Source organism: Geotrypetes seraphini, chromosome 10 (assembly GCF_902459505.1).
Source record: "Geotrypetes seraphini chromosome 10, aGeoSer1.1, whole genome shotgun sequence".
Lineage (NCBI taxonomy): Eukaryota > Metazoa > Chordata > Amphibia > Gymnophiona > Dermophiidae > Geotrypetes > Geotrypetes seraphini.
Window position 1 is genome coordinate 17,784,969 of NC_047093.1, and position 27,233 is coordinate 17,812,201.

General features: G+C 45.2%; 1 protein-coding gene across 3 annotated transcripts in view; it reads left to right on the forward strand.

Moving 5' to 3' along the window:
• Positions 1 to 27,233, forward strand: part of PITPNC1 (phosphatidylinositol transfer protein cytoplasmic 1) — a 379,107-nt gene that overhangs the window by 227,641 nt on the left and 124,233 nt on the right. For all 3 annotated transcript variants that reach the window (XM_033960571.1, XM_033960570.1, XM_033960569.1), the window contains exon 2: positions 2,925 to 3,073. In XM_033960571.1, coding sequence (XP_033816462.1) covers positions 2,925 to 3,073 — 149 coding nt within the window. The remainder of the gene's footprint in view (positions 1 to 2,924; positions 3,074 to 27,233) is intronic.

Below are 27,233 nucleotides of genomic sequence, written 5' to 3' on the forward strand. Positions count from 1 at the left end.
CCACCATCTCCCTCGGGAGCACATTCCAGGCATCCACCGCCCTCTCCATAAAGACGAATTTCCTAACATTACTCTTGAGTCTACCACCCCTTAACCTCAAATTATGCCCTCTGGTTTTTACCATTTTCCTTTCTCTCAAAAAGATTTTGTTCTACGTTAATACCTTTCAAGTATTTGAATGTCTGAATCATATCTCCCCTGTCCCTTTCTTCCTATAGGGTATACATATAGGCTTCCAGTCTCACCCCATACAGGTACAGGTCGTTGCCATAATTTGATTCTTTTCTTTACATTTTGGTGCACAAGAATCTTTTGGCGCAAACCTCCTACCATTTCTATTGCCTTCCTCTGGACCGCTTCAAGTCTTCCTATGTCCTTTGCCAGATACAATCTCCAAATCTGAACGCAATGCTCTAAGTGGGGCCTCACCTACGACCTGTACAGGGGCATCAACACCTTCTACTGGTTACGCCTCTCCTTATACAGCCCAGCATCCTTCTGGCAATAGTCACCGCCTTGTCACACTGTTTCTTTGCCTTTAGATCTTCGGACACTATCACCCCAAGGTCCCTCTCCCCATCCGTGTTTATCAGCCTCTCACCTCCAGACACATGTCTCCTTCCGATTACTAGTCCCCAAATGCATTACTCTGCATTGAATTTTAGTTGCCAGATATTAGACCATTCCTCTAACTTTTGCAGATCCTTTTTCATGTTTTCCATTCCCTCCGTGGTGTCTACTTGGTACAAAGCCGCTCCTGTAAGGCTGCAAACTAGAGCTCCTTTGGACAGGAGTCAGTCCTCTTTTGTAACTGTATCTCTGCGTGATTTGGAAATATCTCTTGTGGTTTTCATTTCATTTTTTAAATTAAATTTATCATTCCAGTTATTTATTTTAATTCTTTATTTTTGTCAACTTTCATCCAGGGTGAGGGATTTCATTTAGGGGAAGATAGTGGGTAGGGGATGGAATTAAGGGGGATGTAGATAAGATTGAATTAATTCATATGGAAATTAAATTTGAAAGAATGATTTAAATTTGTATGAAATATTATTGTAATTCTTATTGTATTGAATGTATTTTTGTATTATCCTATTGTACTGATTGTTTGATTCTTTCAATAAAAATTGTTATACATAATTAAATTTATACCTGCCTATCACCCTTCTTCTAGGCATTTTATATTAAACTTACATAATAATTCACATAAAAACAAACAATAATTCAATATGCAATAATATTATGGGTAAGTAGAACTAAACAGCCAAGAGGAGAGTGTGGCGTAGTAGTCAGAGCTATCAGGTTTCAGGTTTATTTAAAATTTGATACTATCGCTTATAATGTTTCTAAGCGGTGTACATAATAAAATCAGGGGCGTAGTAACGCAAATTAAAACATAGACAAGATCGGACACGGACTAACCTCACACATAAGGGACAAGGGCAGAACTACAATAATAATAGAAAAGAAACAAGGGGAATCCAATTGGGAAGGCAAAGAATCTGTCTGGTGCATCCTGTGAATTAGAAAAGGAAAATTCCGGATCATTGAAGGTCGAAGAGCTGGGATAGAGGTTTAGGACCTCTTTTACTAAGGTGCGCTAATTGATTAGCGCCCGCTAAATGCTTACGCGTGCATGTTAGTCTATGGACGCGTTAGCGTTTAGCGCAGTGGTTCCCAACCCTGTCCTGGAGGAACATCAGGCCAACCGGGTTTTCAGGCTAGCCCTAATGAATATGCATGGAGCAGGTTTGCATGCCTGTCACTTCCATTATATGCAAATCTCTCTCGTGCATATTTATTAGGGCTATTGTGAAAACCCGATTGGTCTGGTGGTCCTCCAGGACAGGGTTGGGAACCACTGGTTTAGCACACGCTAATCGGTTAGCACACCTTAGTAAAAGACGGGGTTAGTCTTCTAAGGCGTCCTTGTACAAAAAGGACTTCAAGGAGCTCTTGAATCTATCAAGAGCTGATTCTCCTCTAAGGAAAGAAGGTACAGTATTCCGTAACTGGGGAGCGTATATTGAAAAGATCTCATTACGTCTGGTATTAATTATTTTTAAGGAAGGAATTGAGAGTAGGTTATGGTCCACAGAGCGCAGGGTCCTAAGGGGAGTATATGGGATTAATTATTATTATTAACCTTCTACTTTCTTCCATGCAATCCAGGAAACAACAGTGGTCTGTCAGTCTATTCCAGGGGTAGGCAATTCCGGTCCTCGAGAGCCGGAGCCAGGTCAGGTTTCCAGGATATCCACCATAAATATGTACGAGATGGATTTGCATGCACTGCCTCCTTGAGATGCAAATCTATCTCATGCATATTTATGGTGGATATCCTGAAAACCTGACCTGGCTCTCGAGGACTGGAATTGCCTACCCCCTGGTCTATACACTACAAAAGGTGGCATGATAAGTTTTGAAGTATTACGCTATTAACATTTTGACATTCTCTTTGGAGGTGGACCTAGTGGCATAGTAAGGGGTGTGCAAGGGGGGGGGGCAGTCCGCCCCGGGAGCGGTCTTCCTCAGGGCATTGGCATCCCTCCCACTCCTCCCCCTGCCGTCCCCGTCCCTTTTTTAAACTTTAGCGTGAGCAGCGACAAATGTGCCACCCGTGTCGGCTTTCTCTGACGTCAATTCCTGGAGGAAGTGATGTCATCGAGAGCTCCGAAGCCGATGCAGGCAGTAAGCTCTTCGCTACTCGCATCGAAGTTAAAAAGGTACGGGGAAGGGGCGCACGCGTGCGTGGCGGGGGAGGGGCAGGCACTGGTCACCTTTGCTACGCCACTGAGTGGACCCCAGTGATTATTGAGTCCGCATCTGCTGCCTCTGCCTATTCTAGTTCTTCTCGGGGTGAGAGTTAAGTATGTGCTGGGACATGTAGACTTAAGATTTGTCTTCTGTGTTTTTGTTTTCAGTACAAAATTGGGCAGTTGTACATGATCAGTAAGCACAGCCATGAGCAGAGTGACCGCGGAGAAGGAGTGGAGGTCGTTCATAATGAACCTTACGATGACCCGGTGCACGGCAGGGGCCAGTTAACAGAGAAACGAGTATATCTCAACAGGTGAGCACACTGCATGACGGGCTTGTCGGTGGGTTTGCTTCCTTCGATTATCTACCACAGAAAACCGCTCTGATGCCCTTGTGTTAGGCTTAATTTAGCAGCTCCCCTGACTGAAAGAGGTACCGCTTTGTTTTTAAGTAAGTTCAGGGCCCCGAGCTATGGAATCTGGCTGCCTAGCGATCCGAGACTCCAGCCCTCGCTTAGTGCTTTTAAGAAAGATCTGAAGGCTTTTCTATTCAGAGATGCGTTCTCCCAGGAAACTGAACTTTTAAAATAACGTAATACGAGACTGTTCCCCCCCCCTATCTTATGTGTTTTCCTTCCCCTGTCCCTTTTGGTACTGTAAATCAGTTTTATTTTTACTATTTTTGTTAAATGGTATTGATTTTATTGTACGTTAATACTAATTTAATTATTTACTCTGTGATTTCCGGGATATCAAGACATAATAGAAGCTTGAGACTTGACCGTCAGGCGTAGCGCAGGGTACCACAATTTTCATAAGCATGTTACAAGTTATTAATGAATGGCAAAGCCGTCAGCCCCTTTCCTATCAAAAAAAAAGAAGTCTCCAACTTTCAACCTTGTAAAAGAAAAATCCCTGTGTCTGCCAAGCCAAGTGTTTCCAGAAACAGGGCCAGGCTTAACACAAACGAAATGGGGCCCCCTAAATATCATTGGACTTGGGTGTCTCCCCCCTCCCTTTCCCAGCACTGGATTTTGTCAGCAGTGGAACCAGATTGCCGCAGCAGTTCCTGGGCAGAAGTTCAACACGGGGCCTATCTCCATGGAAACCTACGTAAGGCACTTGACGCCACAGGGCCTTCTCAACCACAAGTGCACACAGGCCCTATGCTGAATTTTCATCTGCGAATGTTCACTGCCGCAGGCACAATCCACTGCACAAATCAAATTTTGATAGAGAAAGTGGCAGCAGTTGCTCTGGTACCTATGAAAATTTGGCAAGGGATGCGTAGGGTTAACAGACGTCCGAATTTACATGTCCTCTTTTCAGAAGACGGTCCAGACGGCTTTTCAAAACCTGGCACTTCGTCCGGGTTTTGAAGAGCTGGTGAGATCAGGGCCGAGTCTGGCGTGCATCTGCGCACGCGTGGATGCGAGGCGGTGATGTCATCACATTGCATCTGCGCAGATGCATTCCAGACCCAACTTGAAGAGATGAGAATGGGGCGGGGCCATGTGTCCTCCTTTACCAGACACAAAACCTGGTAACCCTAGGGATGCAGCTACCCTTTTACAAACCGTGTATAACCATGCGCGTTATATTCGTGAGCGCGTTTTACAATTTTTTTTTTACATAGTTCCCCCCCCCGATGTCCGATTCACCCCCCCTCCTCGCAGGACCGCTCGCACCCCCACCCCGAAGGACCGCTCGCACACACTCACACTCGCACCCCCACCCCGAAGGACCGTTCGCAGGCACTCGCACCCGCACCCCAACCCCGAAGGACCACTCGCACCCCCACAGCCTGCATCTGCGCTGCTTCCTCTTCCGGCTGTCCCACCCTTTCTCTGACGTCAGAGAAAGGGCGGGACCGCCGGAAGAAGAAGCAGTGCAGACGCAGGGCTCACAGAAGGGCCGGGACCACCGGAAGAGGAAGCAGCAGGACAACGCGGTAGGAGCTTCTACATGATGGAGGGAGGGTCGGGAGGCTGTGGGGGTGCGAGCGGTCCTTTGGGGTTGGGGTGCGGGTGCGGGTGCAAGTGCGTGCGAGCGGTCCTTCGGGGTGGGGGTGCGAGCGGTCCTGCGGGGGGGGGGGGTGAATCAGACGTTGGGGGGGGGCATCAGGCTTTCAGGGTGGGGACAGTACTTCAAGGGGGAGAGCAGAGTCAGGGCGGGCGAAAGGAGAGTCAGGGTGGCCAGAGGAGAGTTGGGGCAGGCGAAAGGAGAGTCGGGCGGCGACGGGAGAGTCGGGGCGGCATGCGCGGTATACGGGTGTGCGCGGTATCTAAAAATTTATTTACATAAATTACAGCTTCCCGCGCGCTATACCCGTGTGCGCGTTGTACACGGGTGCGCGGTATATGAGTGAAAATACAGTACTTATGTTTCATTTGCCTTTGTGTGGACTATAGTAAACTGGGCTATATTATAATGCTTCTACCCCACCATAGTAAGTTCAAGGTACTGTAGATAACAACTATTGCAAATACATTTTTTTTAAACCCTGAAAGTCATCGTCCTGAAGGTTCCCAGATTTTACGTCAGTAAAATCCGGACCCCAGGCCCGCCCAATTCCATCCATCCCCATTCTGTTATGCCCCAGCTCTGCCCCCAGCCCTAGCCCACCGCACCCCACTGCCTGTTCATTGGGCAGGAAGGCATGCGTGGATGCCCCCTCTCAATGCAATTTCTTTTCAAAACCTGGACAAAGTGCTGGGTTTTGAAAAAGACGTCTGGATGAGAGAGATTTGCATATAATGGAGGTGACAGGCATGCAAATCTGCCCCATGCATATTCATCAGGGCTTTCCCCAAAACCCGACTGGCATGGTGGTCCTCCAGGACAGGGTTGGGAACCATTGATTTAAAAGACCTCTGATGTAGGCCATTGTGTCGGGTCATTGATGAATAAAGAATATTAAGGCCCAGTTCTGCAGGCTTATATACTTTTTTATGGTGTAATTGGCTTTTTGTGTATTTGTAGTCCCCTTTCTTTGTGTGGTCATATATAGAAAGCAGCATGGAATCATTTATACCTCTTACATATAGGCATTGACAAATAATCGAGTCTTTAGTAGTTTCTTTTTATTTTTTTTAATTCTTTATTCATTTTATAATTCACAACAAGTGTACAGTAAATATCAAACAATTAGAATACAATATCACTTGAAAATCTACCATATCATACAACAAAAAGATATATCCCCCACCCCCTCCCACTTCCATATACAACAAAAAATATACCACATGAATATAATATCTTATCATTCATATATATTATTAATAGAAATCCAACCCCCCCCCGATCCACATGTAAGAATTAAAATTGGGAAAAGTGTAAATTATTCATTAGAATAATTTAAAAATGGCCCCCACACATCCTTAAATTTATTATAGTAACCTTTTTGAACTGCCAATGCAGTTTCTTAAAGCTGACACATTCTGTGCACAATCTCAGATGGCCCGGAAGATTGTTCCATAGATGTACACCAGCAATATAAAACATTTTCGTTTTTGAGGTCACATATCGTACTCCCGTTTCCTTTATTGCTGAATGGGTTAAAGTTAGATCCATAATAGTTGGAGGGTTTTTGTCTTCAGTTAATCTGCCTCCTGGAATTAGCCTTGCACTGTGAGTCCAGGGTCCCTGCAGATTTCTACTCCTGTGCAAAAGGGCTGCAGTCAACCTTTAGCAGAGAGCTGACTCTGCAAGATTCAGTAGCCAGCCGTAAGAATTGCCAGGTGCTCATGAAATGACAAATGGCTCGTCTCTGCAGTGTGCCATGGCATTAAGAATGGCTGCCAGGTAAACAATGAGGTCCCCATTGCAGCAGAAAGAAAATGACAGTCTTTAAAGATTGGATGGGGGGGGAAAAAAAGTGTCAACGCTTTCAGGAGCTCTCCTCAGTCGTATCCTCTCTTTGGGTGAGAAATTAGTGTCAAGGGGTCAGTGACACTTCCAAGGCTTAAAGGATTCAGTTAATCATTGCTTCAGACACTGCCAAAGGTACAGTATATTAGTTCATGTTTTGCAGTTTCTTATGAGTTATGACTGGGGATGCATTTGAAAATTGCTTTTTTCTTTTCTTTTCTGCCTTTTCCTGAGGTCTGCTTCTTTTTATTGAGTTTCTCAGAATTGGTACCAGTGTAGAAACGCTACTGACAATCAGTAACAGCCGCGGAGCTTTCCTGACACAACAGCCACCACCACCTCCTCCCACCTGAGCTCTGGCATTAATTTACATTTCAGTGCAAAAGTGCAATTCAGATTCATGCCAAAGGTGGGGTTGAAGGGTTTGCTGTTCCCTGCAGGCTTTCACATCCAAAGAGTATTGTAGAAATTTGCAACCCTGTTAATACAATGACTGGAATGGGAAATGTCAGGGAAGTTCCTATTAGAGAATGACATGGGGGAAAAATTTCCTCCGTCCCATGGGAACTCATTTTCCCGCCCCGTCCCCACGAGTTCTTTCCTGTCCCCACCCCATCCCTGAGAGCTCCATCCTCATCTGCACAAGCCTCAAACACCTTAAAATCATAAGTAGCAACATTCTAGAGCTCAGATTGTGATGTCATAATGCCTCATTCCACCAATGCCTCAGCTCCGTCCTCATCTGCACAAGCCTCAGTCACTTTAAAATCATAAGTAGCAACATTATAGAGCTCAGATTGTGATGTCATAATGCTTCATTCCACCAATGCCTCAGCTCCGTCCTCATCTGCATATGCCTCAAACACTTTAAAATCATAAGTGTCCGAGGCTTGTGAGGTTAAATCAGAGCTTACAGGAATGTGGCAGCGACAGGGACAGCAACAAATCTTATGGGGTTGGGACGAGGATATTGAGTTCCTGCAGGGACGGGGATAAATTTGTCCCTGTGTCATTCTCTAGTTCCTACTACACTTAATGCATTTTTAGTGGTGAATTTGCTTTCTCTTCTCAGTTTCGGTTTCTCTAATATTGCCAGTAAAATCCGACGGGCCGCTGTAGCGGCTGCACATCTAACAATTCAAAAAAGGTGAGCCATTCTCAAAGAACCGTGCATGCAAATGAGATCCGCAGAGGGTCGCAAAATTAACATGAGATCAGTTGCTGGTAAGAACATAAGAATTGCCGCCGCTGGGTCAGACCAGTGGTCCATCCTGCCCAGTAGTCTGCTCGCGCGGTGGCCCTCGGGTCAAAGACCAGTGCTCTAAATCAGTGGTTCCCAACCCTGTCCTGGAGAACCACCAGGGCAATCGAGTTTTCAGGCTAGCCCTAATGAATATGCATGGAGCAGATTTGCATGCCTGTCACTTCCATTATATGCAAATCTCTTTCATGCATATTCATTGGGGCTAGCCTGGAAACCCGATTGGCCTGGTGGCCCTCCAGGACAGGGTTGGGAACCACTTTTCTAAATGAGTCTATCCTCACCTGCATACATTCCAGTTTAGCAGGAACTTGTCTAACTTTGTCTTGAATCCCTGGAGGGTGTTTTCCCCTATAACAGCCTCCGGGAGAGCGTTCCAGTTTTCTACCACTCTCTGGGTGAAGAAGAACTTCCTTACGTTTGTACGGAATCTATCCCCTTTCAACTTTAGAGAGTGCCCTCTCGTTCTCCCTACCTTGGAGAGGGTGAACAACCTGTCTTTATCTACTTTGTCTTGAGTCCCTGGAGGGTGTTTTCCCCTATAACAGCCTCCAGAAGAGCATTCCAATTTTCTACCACTCTCTGGGTGAAGAAGAACTTCCTTACGTTTGTACGGAATCTGTCCCCTTTCAACTTTAGAGAGTGCCCTCTCGTTCTCCCTACCTTGGAGAGGGTGACCAACCTGTCTTTATCTACTAAGTCTATTCCCTTCAGTATCTTGAATGTTTCAATCATGTCCCCTCTCAGTCTCCTCTTTTCAAGGGAGAAGAGGCCCAGTTTCTTCAATCTCTCATTGTACGGCAACTGCTCCAGCCCCTTAACCATCTTAGTCGCTCTTCTCTGGACCCTTTCGAATAGTACCGTGTCCTTCTTCATGTTCGGCGACCAGTGCTGGACGCAGTATTCCAGGTGAGGGCGCACCATGGCCCGGTATAGCGGCATGATAACCCTCTCCGATCTGTTCGTGACCCCCCCCCTTTTAATCATTCTTAGCATTCTGTTCGCCCTTTTCGCCGTCGCCGCACATTGCACAGACAGCTTCATCGACTTGTCGATCAGAACTCCCAAGTCCCTTTCCTGGGAGGTCTCTCCAAGTACCGCCCCGGACATCCTGTATTCGTGCATGAGATTTTTGTTACCGACATGCATCACCTTGCACTTATCCACGTTGAACCTCATTTGCCGTGTCGCAGCCCATTTCTCAAGCGTGTTTATGTCACGTTGCAGATCTTCGCAATCCTCCTGCGTCTTCACTACTCTGAATAAGCTTAGTATCGTCCGCAAATTTAATCACCTCGCTCGCCGTACCAATTTGCAGGTCGTTTATAAAGATGTTGAAGAGCACGAGTCCAAGCACCGAGCCCTGCGGCAATAGTGATCGGCAAATGCACAGAATAGTCCACGGAAAGAGGCATGGGTTGATAGGAGAGGCGCAGAACTATGAACAATGCTATGTCATTGTGTCAGTTGTAGGCGTGCCAGCGCTATTGGATGGAGGGGAAGGGAGAGGAGGTGCAATCATCGACTTCCAACAAGCGCGTATAAGGCACGCCTTTGGTACACGCCTTTAATACACACATTTGAGACGTGCTTTTGAGGGTTTTTTCCCATGACTATATTGCTACAATTTAAGTGAAGAGTGTGAGGTTTTAAAAATTTTTATCATGAGCCACAGCCAGAAACATGCGCCCCGAGAAGCACTTTTCACCATTTTAATAGTAATGACCTCGTTGTACTACAGTTGCATGGCAGAGTCAGAGGCTGATAGGAAGCTGGGAAAAGACCACAGTGAGCCATTCTGATAATCAGCCAGTTAAATACCAGCACGCTAAACCGGCTGGAACTGGTTTAGTGACCATTGGTAAGTTTTGAGAATCCGGCCCTCAGTCTGACCAGATGATGTTAAAGAACCAGTTAAACCTTTTTCATCTGTGTCAAATGTAGCCAGGGGCCAAGTCTAGTTTATAATGTCATAGGATAGCTTCTGCAGGGAACAGTTCACTATTGCATGCTGGGATTTGTAGTTTTATAGTATTATCAGAGGATGCTACGAAGCACGGAAAAGACCACACAGTGCCATTATGAGCATCAGAAGGTAAAATACTTCAGCGCTAAACTGGTTGGAAGTGGCTTAGCGTCGATTGTTAAAGGTACAGTATGTTTAGAACATCGCCCCCACCCCCCAGTTCGTTTCACTGACCCTGTAAGCGGGGATACTGATTGACTTTACACCTGACTCTTAAGTCAGGAGTCACAAATCTTAAGTGCAGTTTACTGCATTCACAACTCGCTGTGTTGTTTTGCCGCAGTTTGTGGCTTCAGAGCGAAGACGTGCTTGGAAACACGAGGGGAAGAAGATGGATTTTCATTGATCCGAATGATGTTTTTTTAAATAGCCTCTTTGTTTCACAGTGAACTTTTATAAAATCTGGGGGAAAAATATCAGTGGCTTTTAACTCAGAACATATGTCACAGGTTTTGTTGCTTTCATTCTTACTTTTGGGTACACAACCAGTCCATTAACTGATTTCTGTTCTTTAAGATTTATGAATGCAGTTGAGTGTTTCTGTTAGCAATTTGTCTGAAAGGAAACAGTCACATTATTCAACAGTAGCTGAATCTTGGCTCCAGCACGGTGAGTAAACAGGAAATAAAGAAGAGCTCCTTCATCGCCGGTCTGCTTTTTTCGGTGGGGAGAAATAAAAGAAACTGTTGTAGTTCTGGAGTTTATATGATTTTTTTGCCAGGCCTGTCCTGCTGGGTCTACCCTATATTTTGGGAGAGGCCAGACCAGGCTTGGTTTCATTTTTTGTTTCACACCTAGGCTTATGGTTCCAATTTTATCTAACAAACTAAATGTAGTACAATGAGATTTTCCTTTCCGGATGTTTTAAAAAACGAAACCCTAGAGCTGGGCCTCTTCTCCCTCGAACAGAGGAGACTGAGAGGGGACATGATCGAAACATTCAAGGTACTGAAGGGGATAGACTTAGTAGATAAGGACAGGTTGTTCACCCTCTCCAAGGTAGGGAGAACGAGAGGGCACTCTCTAAAGTTGAAAGGGGATAGATTCCGTACAAATGTAAGAAGGATATGGCGAAACTCGAGAGGGTCCAGAGAAGAGCAACAAGAATGATAAAGGTCATGGAAAACCTTTCATATGCTGAAAGGCTAGAGAAGCTGGGGCTCTTTTCTCTGGAAAAGCGGAGACTTAGAGGGGACATGATAGAAACATACAAGATCATGAAGGTTAGAGAGAAGGTAGAGAGGGACAGATTCTTCAGACTGGCGGGGGCAACAAGAACAAGAGGGCACTCAAAAAAATTGAAGGGAGACAGATTCAGAACAAATGCTAGGAAGTTCTTCTTCACTCAGAGGGTGGTGGATACCTGGAATGCGCTTCCCAGAGGATGTGGTAGAGCAGAGTACAATTTTGGGTTTCAAAAAGGGATTGGACGGGTTCCTGAAGGAAAAGGGGATTGAAAGGTGTCTTAGTAAAGGATCACTTACAGGTCATTGACCTGGGGGGGCCGCCGCGGGAGCGGACTGCTGGGCACGATGGACCTATGGTCTGACTCGGCAGAGGCGATGCTTATGTTCTTATGTTCTTCTTCACCCAGAGAGTGGTGGAAAACTGGAACACTCTCCCGGAGGCTGTCATAGGGGAAAACATCCTCCAGGGATTCAAGACAAAGTTAGACAAGTTCCTACTGAACAAGGACGTACACTGGTAGGGCTAGTCTCAGTTAGGGCGCTGGTTTTTGACCCAAAGGGCCGCCGCGTGAGCGGACTGCTGGGCATGATGGACCACTGGTCTGACCCAGCAGCGGCACTTCCTATGTTCTTATGAGCAAAAGCTGCTCTGTTTCAAAACTGTGCGAACAAGCTGACTTGCAGAAATGTCTGCCGTTCGCACCCAATCCGGAACTCTGACCCAGTCTTTTTTTTTTTTTTAGCCGAGTTTCCCTTCAGTGCTTCTTCGTTTTGTCCAAAAGGATGCCTGAAAGATCTGACCTGGCAATTATAACCCCCGCCCCGGTACATGAACCCGCAAGCTTCCTGACCTCTGTGCGTTGATCGTCTCTCTGAAATATGTAACGCACCGTGCCAAAAGAGGGAGAAGTCATCCATAAATCTGCCTTAATGCCTCTGAAAATGATAGTATCTTTATATTCTTCTACAATTTATATGTATTATTTATTTTTAATATGGTTAAGATGGAGACGTCAGAGGCTGCTATACTGCATAGTTCAGTGTTTCTCAACTCAGTCCTGGACTAACCCCCTTGCCAGTCAGGTTTTCAGGATATCCATAATGAATATGCATAAACTTAATTTGCATACACTGCTTCCATTATATGCAGATTTCTTTCATGCACATTCATTGTGGATATCCTGAAAACCCGACTGGCAAGGGGGAACTCCAGGACCGAGTTGAGAAACACTGGTATAGATAATACGAGATACAGATCTGTGAAATAAACATAGCAGATGACCATTTGACCCCTTCGCTCTGACCAGAAGCCCCTGCCTACACTGCTCTTCCTCTATTTGACACCTTCCCGTGACCTTGCTGTTCTCCACTGTGCTGCAAAATCTTCCAGCTGTCAGCTGTACATGCTTGACTGCCTAAGAGAGGGCCGTCCTCCATTCTAGTTAGATAGAAGCATAGCCAAATTACTCAGCTGCCCAAGCCGGGCAACCCGCCCTCTTCCCAGATTATATCCAAGGCTGGTTATAGACAGGCTGGGGCCCAGGACAGAAATTAAGGAGGGGGCGGGGCCCTCTTCTATCAGCCTCTGTCCCAATCTCCCCATCCGGCATTACTACCACTATAAAAGTTTCAAGTTTCAAGTTCAAGTTTATTTATTATTTGATTGATCGCCTATCATAATTACTAAGCGATTTACATATACAAAGAGTACAGGATAAAACAATAACAATAATATAAATAAAAATATAAAAATCATTTAAATACTAGACAAATTACAACAGGAAACACTAGGATAGAGGGGAAAGAAATACAATTTATAATAGGAAAGGAGAGAACATTGAGGGTAAATTACACAAGGAAAGGGAAAAACAAAATAAATTTGGAAATAATATCTTTAGATGACTGGTATGATTGGTAGTAATAAAAAGCAATTAGCATTTCAATTAAGTATTGAAAGCGTCTTTAAAAAGAAAACTCTTAAGTTGGCTTTTGAATTTATCAAGATTTTTCTCTACCCTTAAATATAGTGGGAGAGAATTCCATGTTTGTGGTGCTGTAACGGTGAAGATATATTGTCTTCGGGTATTTATGAATTTAAGAGTAGGAATAACCAATAACAACTGTTCATTGGATCGTAAAGTTTTTTGAGAAGAGTATGGAATTAAGTCTTTATAAATAAATGATGGAGTTTTGTATAGCAACGATTTAAAGGTGAGTAAAGATAATTTATACAATATTCGGTGTGCAACTGGGAGCCAATGAGCCTTTTGCAGCAGAGGGGTGACATGATCAAACTTTTTGGCCCCCATAATTAATTTAATACAATTTCACACTCAAAACATAGACGAACCTTCACCAAATACAGAACAATGGATCCGAAATTAGAAGTAGAAATATGAATACCAAATTTGAACTGGTAACCCCAAAACATTGAACTTCATTTTGTACATCATCACGTAGTGTCTGGGCATGCGCGGACTTCCTGCCCGGCAAGAGCAGGCAGCAGGAGGCGGGAATAGAGCGGGCTTGGGGGCGGGATATGGGCAGGGATAGGTGGAACTAGGCGGGGCTAGGGGGTCCAGATTTTCCGAAAGGAGAATCTGGCAACCCTATAGTGGGAATTTCCAAGACTCACCAGCTGATGACCACCTTCCCTCCCCCCCCTCTTCAGGTCCAGCGACCAGAACTTTCCAAGTTTTGCAGTTTGCAACAGTATTTCAGAGCTGCTGCCCTCTCCCCTCCCCTGGTTTTCATGCATGCATGAAAACAATGGCAGCTTGGGGATACAGCCATTAGTTGCAAAGCTTGGAGATTTTTGGTTGCCAGGCTGGAGGAGGAGGTCTTCAGTTGGGAAGACTGTGGATCCCCACCAGCTCATTTTTATATTTTGCATTCAGCCCCCCCCCCAAAAAAAAAAAAAAAAAAAATCAGATGCTATGCCACTGAATACAATACAAATATACTGTATTTGCGATGCACATATCCCAAAGCTAACATAGTTCAGTTAATAAATTCAAAATAAAACACTTTTTTCTATTTTATTGTCTCGACATTTTGTTCTTTCCATTATCTTCTTCCCAGTTTCTCATTCTGCTTTATTTTCTATCTTGTATTAATTCTCTTTCCAGTGTCTGCTGACCATTTTTTTTCTCCTCTTCTCTCTTGCTCCCTTCCCTCACTATATCTGTCTCCAACATATTGATTTTTCCCTTTCATGTTTCCTTCCTTTTTTTCTTTTCTGCCTCTGTCCACTTAAATCTCAGTCTCTTTCTCACCCTTCTCCTTTTTAAAATTTTCACCTACCTCTCAATTTTCCATCTCCTCTCATTCCCTAGCTCTCCCATTTTCCATCTTACTCCTTTCTCAGCCTCCTATTTCCTTCTGTCTACTTCCCATTGCCACATTTCTACTACTGTACTCACTGCTCTCTCACTCATCTTCTCATCCCCCTTTTGACCTCTTCCACATAGCTCTTTCATTAAGCTATTTCTTCCTGTCTCTTTCTCTCCATCCCCTAGCATCTTCTTATTCCCTCTCTCTTTCCTCCTGCCCTCCCATGGGTCCATCTTTCATTCTCTTTCCCATGGTCTAACATCTCTCCCTCTCTTTTCTGTTGTTCGTCTTCTCTTCCCCCCCCCCCTTGATGCTAAACAATGGAAAGGAGGGAGAAAGGAAAAAAGATGCTGCATCTCTCTTTACCTTCCAACCCAGACCTAACATTTCTCCCTACCTCCCTACTCTCCTTCCATCCCCCAGGTCCCATTTCTCTCCTTTTCTCTTCTCAACTGCCCTCCCATCCCATATCTCTCCCTCCCTCCCCAAGGTCCACCATCTCTCCCTTTCTCTTTCTCTTCCCAACTACCCTCCCTTCCCCCCCCCATCGGACACCATCTCTTCCTTTCTCTTTCCAACTATACTACCCTCCCATTCTATATCTTTCCATCCCTCTACACCACCCCCAGATCCACCATCTCTCCTTTTCTCTTTCCAACTGTCCTCCCTTCAAGTATCTCTTTCCCTTTTCCTCCACACCACCCCACATCCATCTTCTCTCCCTTTCTGTTCTCTCCTTCCAGACCACTGCCCATCATCTCTCTTTCTACCCTCTTCTTCTGGCTTTATAAGTTCTTCCCCTTCACTTCCCCACCCCCAGTCTGGCACTTCTTTGAACCCCCCTCCTCCATTTTACTTTTTAAAAAACTGTTGGTCCAGAGGGCTTCCTGGCCTGATATGTCCTCCCCCTTCTAACTGTGCCAGTCTGTCACCTTCACCTTCGTTCTTGCTAACAAATCCATTTTTGTTGCAGGGATTCTAAAGTGCTGCCTGTAGCCCCTCTCCATGCTGTTCTTCAGCCGCGATCTATCCCCAATGATGCGACTTCCTGTTTCCGCCTGGGTTTCCACGGAGAAGGAACGTACGTAGGGGTGCTGCAGGCAGCACTTTTCAATCGCAGCCTTAATTGGCAGTTCCCTGCATCACAAGTAGATTTGTTAGCAAGAGCAAAAAGAAGGTGACGTCAGACCGACGCAGTTAGAAGGGGGAAAACATGCCAGCCTAAGGGGGGAGGCCCAGAGCAGTTACCACCACTGCAGGCGCTAAAACCTGTGCTATGCGTTCAAAAAAGAGGGGGGATAAACAGTTGTTCCAGATACGGGTAGTGCCAATAGGGTCAGAGAAACGTTTGAGCAGCGTTGTCAGCATAATGTGCATTTAAATAAACTGCAATAACATTTCATATGCCTCAGCATGCATTTACTACTGTATGACAGAATACTCAACCCCCTCCCCCCCTTTTCAAAACCAGAAAGCGTTTTTTAGCGCAAGCAGGCACGCTGAATGCTCTGTGCTGCTCCCGACACTCATAGAGCTCCTATGAGCGCTGGGAGCAGCGCAGAGAATTCAGCGTGCCAGCCCGCGCTTAAAACCGCTTTCGTGGTTTTGTAAAAGGGAAGGCAAAGGAGGAAAATGTCCTGAATGTAAAACAAAACAAAAATCAAAGGAAGCAACTAAGGCCATGCAGAGGAGAAACGTGGAATACTCTGTTGCTTTGTGTTGGATAAATTTAATTATTCCAGTGTAACCATCACCAAAAATTAAATGTAAGCTATCAAACAAGCCCAAAGAGGTTATTAATCTTCATGAACAAATGGAGATCAATAAGGTTTTCCTGGGAGCAGAGCCACGAGCCCGTTCAAGCTGAATGCCTTTCCCATCTGCACAATGAGCTTTTGACATCAGTCCAGGGCAATGGGGCAGACCTGCAGAGATTGTCCAGGAAATGTAGTGAATCGAGAGACCAAACAGCAGACTTCTGGCTCAATTCACTCTAATGCATGACCTAGAAAAGTTTCCATCAGCCAAATGAAAATAATCGCACACTATGTTCAAAAGCATTCCTCGGAAAAACCATGCCAGCTCCCTGTACTCCGGATTTTAGCTTCAACTCAGTCTGCATTACCCATCTTGTCCCTGTCCAGTGGCGTAGTAAGTAGGGAAGGGGCAGAGCGCCCCGGGAGCTGTGTTTGGGGGGGGGCACTGGCATCTCTCCACCCTGCCCCGCCACACTCACACCATCCCTCCCCCATACCCATTACCTCTGTAGATCATCACTAACACGAGCAACTTCTCCTGCCTGTTGCTCGTACCAGCCTGGTTCCCCTCTAAATCACTTCCGGGTCACAGGGCCAGGAAGTAATGTCAGAGGGAAATCCAGTGCTGGCGTAAGGAGCATGCTGCCGAAGCCACTCACACTGGCGAAGATTAAGAGGTACGGGGAGGAAGGGAGAGCGTGAGTGGGGAGTGCGGGGTGGGAGGCATGTAAGGAGCAGGAGCACAATTCCCGGTGCTTCCTTTCCGTATTATGCCACTATCCCTATCTATCTATTTATCTCCACACAGCCCCTTGGCTATATAGGAAGATGTTTCATTGTATCTTAGAAATAGCAATATTGATTTATTTATTTCAAAATATTTTTATTCTCCACTATCCCAAGTTCTACGTGGATTACAGTACAAGTTACAAGCAACATATATAGGACCCCTTATACGAAGTCCTGATGCGGCAAATACGACGCAGCCCATAGGAGTTGAATGGGCTGCATCATATTTGCCCTTTGGGACTCGCCATTGCCCATAATTTGTGTTGTATCTCTGTTAATTGGATGTTCCCATTGTTTCATTAGTATTAAGTTGACTTCATGTTCTATCTGTGTTATTTGATCTTCCATGCTATCTGTTATGGTGTTATCTGTATTGTACTGACATTTTTCCTGTTTCTGTTATATGATTTTTCTACAGTGCAGTTAAATGTGTATATTTCTGATACTGTTTCAGGTTAATCCTAATACTAGGTTTCAATTTGTCATTTCCAAGTTTACCTCACCTTGAGTATTGCATTTAGTTCTGGTCGCCTTATCTCAAGAAAGATATAGCGTCACGAGAAAAGGTTCAAAGAAGAGCGACCAAGCTGATAAAGGGGATGGAACTCCTCTCATATGAGGAAAGACTAAAAAGGTTAGGAAAAGAGATGACTGAGGGGAGATAGGATTGAACTCTACAAAATCCTGAGTGGAGTAGAACGGGTATAAGTGGATCGATTTTTCACTCTGTCCAAAATTACAAAAACTAGGGAACACTCGAAGTTACAGGGAAATACTTTTAAAATGAATAGGAGGAAATATTTTTTTTCACTCAGAGAATAGTTAAGCTCTGGAACGCATTGATACTTTCCACAATGGGATGGACACCAGGGACAGAACAGCCTGTTTTCTCCACACAGGTGCTACTGATCCTGATGCAGTGATAATTATGACCCTGAATAGATTTTCTGACGATTTCACTGAAAATCTTGAATACTCTCCAGGCAATTACACAATCTATTTTCCAGCTTCTTCTCTGTACAATGCCCCCACTTTGTTTGCAAAGCCCATTTCTGTGCTTTCATTTTTCCTATCTCTGGGAAACTCGTGTGCACAAAAGTGTGACAAATATTTCTGTATCAGCAAGCCCTGTGTTTTCTTCAATTTTCTCTTTCTGTCACAGTTTGGAGATCTGACTTAAGGAACGAGAAAGGGGATTTGGATTGAGCTCATATCTTTTCTCAGTAGTTCAAGGCGAGATACATTCATTTACATGTGGTATTTTCCTGCCCCTAATCTAAGTTCATACCTGTAAAGTTATTATTTCCCAGAAAGGATGGAGGGTGCATGGATAGAGATGCCCGATTCCCGATTCAAATTGATTCACCAATTCACTTCAGCTGAATCGATTCGAATCGATTCGGTCTCAGAAAAAATTGGACTCGCCAATTCAGTGCAGGCCTATAAGGGGGTGCTCTGAGGGTCGATGTCACAGTGGCAGGCTTCACAACACGCTGCGCTTGCTTGCCTTGGGATGAGGGGAGTAGGAGGAGAAAGGGAACAGAGGGGGAAAGCTGGACAGAAGGAGAAGCAGGGCCACAGGGGAAGGGATGGGGACACAGTGAATAGAGGAGCAGAGAGAGAAGGCAGATACATGAAAGGGAAAGAGAGGACAGACGCTGGATGGAAAGAAGAGGATGATTAAAGCAGAAAATGACAAAAGGTAGAAAAAAGGTTTTTTGTTGTTGCTGTATTGATAAGGTGACCATACGTCCCGTTTTGAACGGGTCAGTCCCTTTTTCAGATCCCCTGTCCCATTGTCCCCACACATAGCTTTGGGACGCCAAAATGTCCCGTTTTCAGGGACAGCATCCCAAAGCTGTGTGCGCGGACAACGGGACAGGCGATCGCTTCCTGTCCCTCCCTGCCACACCAAAAAAAAGCCTCCCTCCAGGTCCACCGCTGCTGCTCCTCTGCTTACCTCCCTGCCGCTAATCGCACCCAGAAGCCTTCTTCCTGACATCAATTCTGACATCGGAGAGAACGTTCGGCAGGCAGGCTGGCTGACTTTGGGGGAGGCAGGCAGGCTGGCTTTGGGGGGGGGAGGTAGGCAGGTTGGCTCTGGGGGAGGTAGGCAGGCAGGCTGGCTCTGGGGGAGGTAGGCAGGCAGGCTGGCTCTGGGGGAGGCAGGCAGGCAGGCAGGCTCTGGGGGAGGTAGGCAGGCCGGCAGGCTTTTTGGGAGGGGGTGGGACTTTTTGGAAGGCAGTGAGGGGGACATAGGAAGGAGGGATAAAGGAAGGAGAGAAAGAGGCAGAGAAGGGGGGGTTGTAAGTAGAAGAAAGACTAGAGAGATAAAGGCCTGGACCAAAGGGGAAAGACAGGAGGCAAAAGCAGGACTTTGGGAGGTGCAGACAGAGGGGGAGAGCCCCTGAGGAAGAGCAGAGAGAGGCAAGATCATAACAGAGTTGGGAGAAACAGGGAGACCTGGAACAAAGGTACAAAGGAAAACCGACACTGGATAATTGATATAGTGGCACTAGAAAAGGTTCAAAGAAGAGCGACCAAGATGGTAAAGGAGATGAAACTCCTCTCATATGAGGAAAGACTAAAACGGTTAGGATTCTTCAGCTTGGAAAAGAGACGGCTGAGGGGAGATAGGATTGAAGTCTACAAAATCCTGAGTGGAGTAGAACAGGTACAAGCGGATCGATTTTTCACTCCGTCAAAAATTCCAAAGACAACAAGTCCTACAAAACTGGAAATCCGCTTCCCTATTAAATTTTACTTTCTGGTGGAACTCAATTTGTTTCTATAAGAGATACGAGCAACACGCTTTAGACAAGAGAAGATCTCATCCCTTAACTTCAGCACGCAACATATGGACACCCATTGACAACTATATACAATCTCTTTAATTATGTGATACTTCTACTCTATGATACATGTATATTTGATATCTTATTTTATATAACACTAATATATATAGTGCCAAACTTCTGTACACTGTTAGAGTTATATGATGTAGTTTATTTCCTTTTTCTTCATTACTCAATAAACAAATGAACAAAAAAAAATTACAAAGACTAGGGGATACTCGATAAAGTTACAGGGAAATACTTTTAAAACCAATTGGAGGAAAAAAATTTCCACTCTGAGAATAGATAAGCTCTGGAGCGCGTTGCCAGAGGTTGTGGTAAGAGCAGATAGCCCAGCTGGTTTTAAGAAAGGTTTGGACAAGTTGCTGGAGGAAAAGTCCATAGTCTGTTATTAAGAAAGACATGGGGGAAGCCACTGCTTGCCCTGGATCGGTAGCATGGAATGTTGCTACACCTTGGGTTTTGGCCAGGTACTAGTGACCTGGATTGGCCACCCTGAGAATGGGCTTCTGGGCTTGATGGACCATTGTTTTGACCCAGGAAGGCTATTCTTATGTTCTTATGATATGTTTTTTAGTTTTCAAGGTTTTGCATAATTTTCATGAGACTTTATTGATCTTGAGGAGTGTGTGGTGCAGAGGTTAGAACTACAGCCTCGGCTCCCTGAGGTTGTGGGTTCAAATCCCACACTGCTCCTTGTGACCCTGGGCAAGTCATTTAATTCCCCATTGCCCCAGGTACATTAGACAGAGTGGGAGCCCGCTGGGACAGTTAGGGAATAATGCTTGAGTGCCTGAATAATTTGTAATCCACATAGAATTATAGGACAAAAGAAATTAATTTATAAAAGTGTGTCTTTCCTTTCAATTGTTTGGATTTTAATATAAATTAACAAAAGTTATGTTGTATGGCGATATGTTTCTCCTTGTGATTTTAACTTTATTATACAGTACTCCCCCAATATTCGCAGGGGGTTCCGTTCCAGGAACCCCCGCGAATCTCGAAAAACTGTGACTACGGTTTTTCATGGGGGAGCCTGACGAGGGCAGCGGGAGAGGACAGCAGGAGAGCAGCCGGAGCACCGCGAATGCAGGAAATCACTGGCGGTATTCTCCGACCGCCTCTTCCTGCGCTGGGTCGGGCCTTATCCAATCAGGAGCTGCGTGTCAAAGCAGCTCCTGATTGGATAAGGCCCGACTTAGTGCAGGAAGAGGCGGTCAGAGCATACCGCGAGTGATTTCCTGCTCTCTCTCCTGCCTTCTTCTTGTCGGCGGTTCGCGGTTGGAAAATACCGCGAATGACCAGGACCGTGAACCGCGAACGACCGCGAACGACCGGGGGAACACTGTATTGATATCTCATTGACCCCCCCCTCCTCGCTTGCGTTTTTAGCGCCGGACGCTGCGGGAACAGCTCCGATGCTCATAGAAGGGGGTTACTTATTAATACTAATTGTTGTATATACACTGGCTTTTATTAAACCACAGTAGAGCTTCTTACCGCAGGTCGGCATGGTAAGTGCTCCGACGCTCATAGGAATTGAACGAGCTTCAGAGCATTTACCTCACTGGCCTGCTGTAAAAGATTCTTTCACAGTTCTATAAAAGGAGCAAATAATTATTGATTTTTTATTTTTTCACATTTAGGTCATTTGCTTATTTATGTATTATTGTTTTATTTATACTTGAAACGTAAAACACTGATGTTTGATATGTTTAGGGCTCCTGTTACGAAGGTGCGGTTAGCGGTTTAACGCGCGTAATAGCACGCGCTAAACTGCCGGCTGCGCTAGCCGCTACCACCTCCTCTTGAGCAGGCACTAGTTTTCCGGCTAGCGTGTGGTTAAAAGCCACGCGCGATAAAGCCGCTAACGCAGCTTCGTAAAAGGAGCACCTGACGCAGGCTTTCACCCGAAAGGTGGACTATATCGGGTTGTGTTTCAAGTTTAATAGTTTTTTTGATTAATCGCTTAATCGTACTTCTAAGCGATGAACAATTTAAAGTTACATATTGATGGGAAACAATACAATACAAAACAAAGTTTATATAATAACCAGGGATTGAAATTTAACTTAACATACTCATAACATTGGGTAAATAGGGAAGTGAAATACAAATCAACATAGTAAAGTACAGTGGTGCCTCACACAACGAACTTAATCCGTTCCAGGAGCAAGTTTGTTATGTGAAACGTTCGTTGTGTGAAACGCGTTTTCCCATAAGAATACCTGTAAAACAAAATAATTTGTTCTGCAGCCCTACATTTCCCTCCCTCCACCTCACCTCACATGCAGAGCCTGCCAGCCTTCTCCCTCACCCAGCCGCACGATCTCAAAAAGCTGTGCACGCGCAGCTGCTGGAGTTGATCAATGTTCTCCTCTCCTGCAACTTCCGGTTTCCGGTTGCGTCAGAGGAGAAGATTGAACAACAGAGCATGCGCGCATGTGCTGCTCTTTGAAAGTGTGTGGCTGGCCGAAAAAGAAAGCCGGAAAACTCGGCATCTAAGGTAAGGTGGAGGGAGATGATGGAACACTGCATTCAGACAGGAGGGTGCTGCTGTTCCCGGCTCACATTAGGAAGCGGCGAGAGTAGTTCCGCCCCCCCCCCCGGGCCCCTCGGGCGACTTCGTTGTGTGAAACGAAGTTCGTTATAGGGAGCAAGACAAAAAGTTCGTTATGCGCAGCGTTCGCTGTGCGAGGCGTCCGTTATGCGAGGCACCACTGTAGAAACAAAAAGGGAAAGATACAGAAGGAAAACAAAATAACAATTAAAATATTATAAGATAAAATTTGTCAGGGATATGGAGTATTAAAATTAGTTATCAAAGGCATCTTTGAAAAGAAATGTTTTTAAATTACTTTTAAATTTTCCAAGTTCCTGTTCTTCCCTTAAAGCGTCCTACATTCCAGTTCTGAAGGCAAATTGAGCTTTTTTGGGGGGATGTAGGTTTCAATTGTCAGCGTCAGCTGCAGGGGGGATGAGAAGAGGAAACCAAACCATAGACCACGGCAGTTTTTCATCTGCGGTGCCAGAACTCAAAAGCCCTTAAGCTGCAGTGGGGCTTCGAAAGCTGGCTAATTTGCCCACCACATTCTTAGCCGCAGAGTTATGGAAGAGGATAACAGTCTGAGTTGTGTGCTAACAGCACAAGCAACCTCACATCTGCCCTAAAGAAAGGAATTTTCATTTAGAAATCTCATTCTGCTTTTATTTCTGGTTAGAGTATGTAATGTGCTTCTGCATTTCTGATCAACCCCATTGTTCCCTTCAGTCGGGAACTGAGTGGCTGGTCCTGGCAAGAAGATGCCGGCATTGTTAGTACAGTAAAATTCTAATTTTTTTTTTTGTATAAACTGTTTATTCACAAGAAAAGAAAAAGACACGCAATAAACAGAAATCACATTTTCCAATACAAAACAAATATCAATCAACCAACAAGGGAGAGTCCAGGCCTGTGTTCTGATAGCCTGGACCCCTCCAGTCCATATCCCAGAAGCAGCCCGCCCACCCACCCCAACCCAAAGACCCCCCCAACCTCCCCACCCCCCAAACACCCTCCCTCAACCCACTGGCAAAACGGGAACTACTGGCTTCCGCAATCGATTGACCACCTGGCTTTTTATCATAGGGGGCAAAGTGTCCAAATAGGAGGCCCAAATGGACAGAAAAAGCGTCGGCCAACATGTTAGATTTCAATACAGCTGTTAAGGAACCACTTTGGTTGTGCCACAGAAAGGCAGTATGTCAAATCCATGACCACTTTATCCCTCTTTACCCTGATGAAAAAACATAAGAACACTGCGGCGGCCCTTAGATCAAAGACCAGTGCCCTGAAACTAGCCTTACCTGCGTACGTTCTGGTTCAGCAGGAACTTGTCTAACTTTGTCTTTTTTTTTTTTTTTTTGTAATATATTTATTGATCAGAGAATACCAGGTACAACAGCAAAAAGAGTCGAGCAAAGAGGCAATAAAGTGAACAGGTAACAAGGCAAGTACCAAGTCTCTGCACAAGCAGAATCTGCTTGTGTGCCAACAAGAAAGGAAAAAAATATAACTAGCAACCGGGTCGGCATAGGAGTGCCCAATAAAAAGAACTGAATATTTGCCCGCACAGCTCACCAGGTATCTCTGACCGTTTAAACATGTGAAACAAAATGCACCCAAAATCCCCAAACAAGGCAACCCCATGGACTCCCATTCCCACTACGTACGCTCCAAAAGCCCCCAGTCACCCGCACAGTCACGCAGCACATTCAAACAACCAAACATCCAATCCGGGCCTCACAAATAGGAAATGACATCTTGTACAATAACAGTGAGATTGTGGAAACACAAAGCTACCATCTCTCGTAACACAGCACACAGAAAGAAATGGCGCACAGTATCAGTGTTAAGCACCCTTCCCAGAGTCCACAATAAACTGTCCATGTGTCGGACTGTCGAGATGAGTAGGAGTCCAGTTCATAACGGGCTTGCTGCTCATCATAGCCAGCCACACGGGGTATGAAGGAGCATCCTCTAACTTTGTCTTGAATTCCTGGAGGATGTTTTCCCCTATAATAATAATAATAATAACTTTATTTTTGTATACCGCCATACCCAGGGAGTTCTAGGCGGTTCACATCCATTAAACAAAATTTAAGAAATTACAATAAACTATATTTACAAGTAAAGAAGATATTGGAACAAAATTAACAAGAAATTACAATTGATCATGGTTACAGTTGATCATAATTACAAGCAATGAGGTGATGAAGCCTCTGGAAGAGCGTTCCAGATTTCTACCACTCTCTGGGTGAAGAACTTCCTTACGTTTGTACGAAATCTATCCCCTTTCAACTTCAGAGAGTGCCCTCTCGTTCTCTCTACCTTGGAGAGGGTGAACAACCTGTCCTTATCTACTAAGTCTACACCCTTCAGTATCTTGAATGTTTCGATCATGTCCCCTCTCAGTCTCCTCTTTTCAAGGGAGAAGAGGCCCAGTTTCTCTAATCTCTCACTGTACGGCAACTCTTCCAGTCCCTTAACCATTTTAGTCGCTCTTCTCTGAACCCTTTCGAGTAGTACTGTGCCAGGTGAAAGTGTTTTGAGTAATTCAGAATGTACTGAAACTTCTGGCCTTAATTCTGTGTAACTTGGACATATACATTTACATATACGGTACATTTTATGCACCTGGAACTGGCTGCTTTCACCCAGTGAAGCTCCTTTCAGCATTGTTTCATATATATAGTGTTTTCTGTAGGCCTCTGGGTCTATAATAGCAGTGTGTCATGTGGTTCATGTACAGTAATTTCTGTACTTGCTCATACTGTGAGCTCGTGATTGCCAGTTACTGCAAGAGCTATAAAAATCGCAGTCAAACCCACGGAGAGATAAGAACAGTTGCCATGGAAAGACCCTCTTCTGCTTTACACACAAGTTCCTCCGATCATGATCTCCAGGGTAGAGAGTTGCGCGGGGACAGAAATCCCACCCGTCCCCACCCGTCCCCGCCAAAATCCCACCCGTCCCCGTGAGGAATCCCTCCGTCCCCACCCGTCCCCGTGAGGAATCTCCTCCGTCCCCACCCGTCCCCGCGAGGAATCCCCTCCGTCCCCACCCGTCCCCGCGAGGAATCCCCTCCATCACCATCCTTCCCTATAAACTTCAGAAATAGTTATTTTATTTAATTATGCTACTGAATTAAAGGCTCTGGTAGAGACCCATTTACAAATAAGCAAAGAGACTTTATTAATTTGGAAATATTAATTGGGAAGAATACATACTTTGTAAATAGGTTTCTACCAGAACCTCTAATGTAAATATAAAATATAAATACTCAGCTGATGAGAACCCACAAACTGTCAGCTGAGGACTTCCTTTGCAGTTGGCCGGGGGTCCCTTTTGCCAAGCTTGGCAGGCAGCAGTAGCGTCCCTGAGTCACAGATGCTGGCACCTCAGTGGCTCATGGATGCTGCCAGCGACTGCTGCGCTTGGTGGAGGGGAGTTCTGGCCATCTCTAGAGGAGGTCCTCTGCTGGCGGTGCTTGGGGATCCCCACCAGTCACAGCAAGGGTCAACAAGTACTTCAACACTGTAGAAATAAAACCAGAAATGAATTTCCTTTTCTTTTGAACACAAAACAAAGACATCTGCCATATACATTTCCCAAAGCTAACATATTTTAGTCAATAAATTCCATTTTTTATTTCGTTGTCTGGAGACTTATTTTTCCATAAAGTTGGTCCCAGTTTCTTTTTTCCGCTTTCCCATCTTCTGTAAATTCTTCTGTTGCTGTCCATTGGTTCCCCCTACCATGGTCCAGCATTTATCTCTTTCTCATCTTTCGTGCCTGCCCACCAGCCCCATGCCCAACATTTCTCCTTCTATCACCCCTCTCCAACACTACGCCACATCTCTCCCTCCATTCCCTTCACCATTGTCCAATATTCCTCCCTCTTGCATCCCTTTCAATCTGTCCCATTGTTCCCTTGCCACATTTCTCACTCTCATCTTTTTCTTCCCTATCACATTCTGTACCTTCCTCCCTACGACCAAAAATTCTCCTCTTTCTTCCATTTGCCGTGTGTGTGCCGTGAGGGAGGTCTGGTGCCCCAGAGTAAGAGCAGGGGTGCCCACACTTTATGGGCTTGCGAGCTACTTTATAATGACTAAGTCAAAATGATCTACCAACAATAAAATTAAAAAAAAACACAAAGCACAATGAAAGGCAGAGAAAATGTTAATTATTCATATTCCGGGTTTTTTCAAAGAGGTCACGGCAGATGACTCTATGCAATGTCACCTCGGTAACAAAATACAAAAATAGACAAATACACCCCCTCCCTTTTTACTAAACCACAATAGTAGGTTTTAGCACAGGGAGTTACGCTGAATGCCTCGCGCTGCTCTCAATACTCATAGGCTCCCTGCGCTAAAAAACGATATTGCGGTTTAGTAAAAGGGAGCCATAGTGCAAAATATAGACAGCAGATATAAATTCTCAAAACAGACACATTTTGATCACTAAATTGAAAATAAAATCATTTTTCCTACCTTTGCTGTTTGGTGATTTCATGAGTCTCTGGTTGCACTTTCTTCTTCTGACTGTGCATCCAATCTTTCTTCCTTTCTTTCAGCCTCCTGTATGTTTCCTCTCCTCCAGACCTCATTCTCTCCCCCAACTTTTTCTTTCTGTCTCCCTGATCCCCCTTCTTTCTGTCTCCCTGTCTGCCCCCTTTCTTTCTTTCTCCGTGCCCTCCCCCAAGCCACTCGGTTTGCTACCACCGCCATCGGGGAACAGCCCCCAAGCCACCGCCGTCTCAAGCTTTCCCTGCAGAAGCGTCGTGCTGACCAGCATTCCGCTCCCTGATGTCAATTCTGACGTAGGAGAGGAAGTTCCGGGCCAACAAGG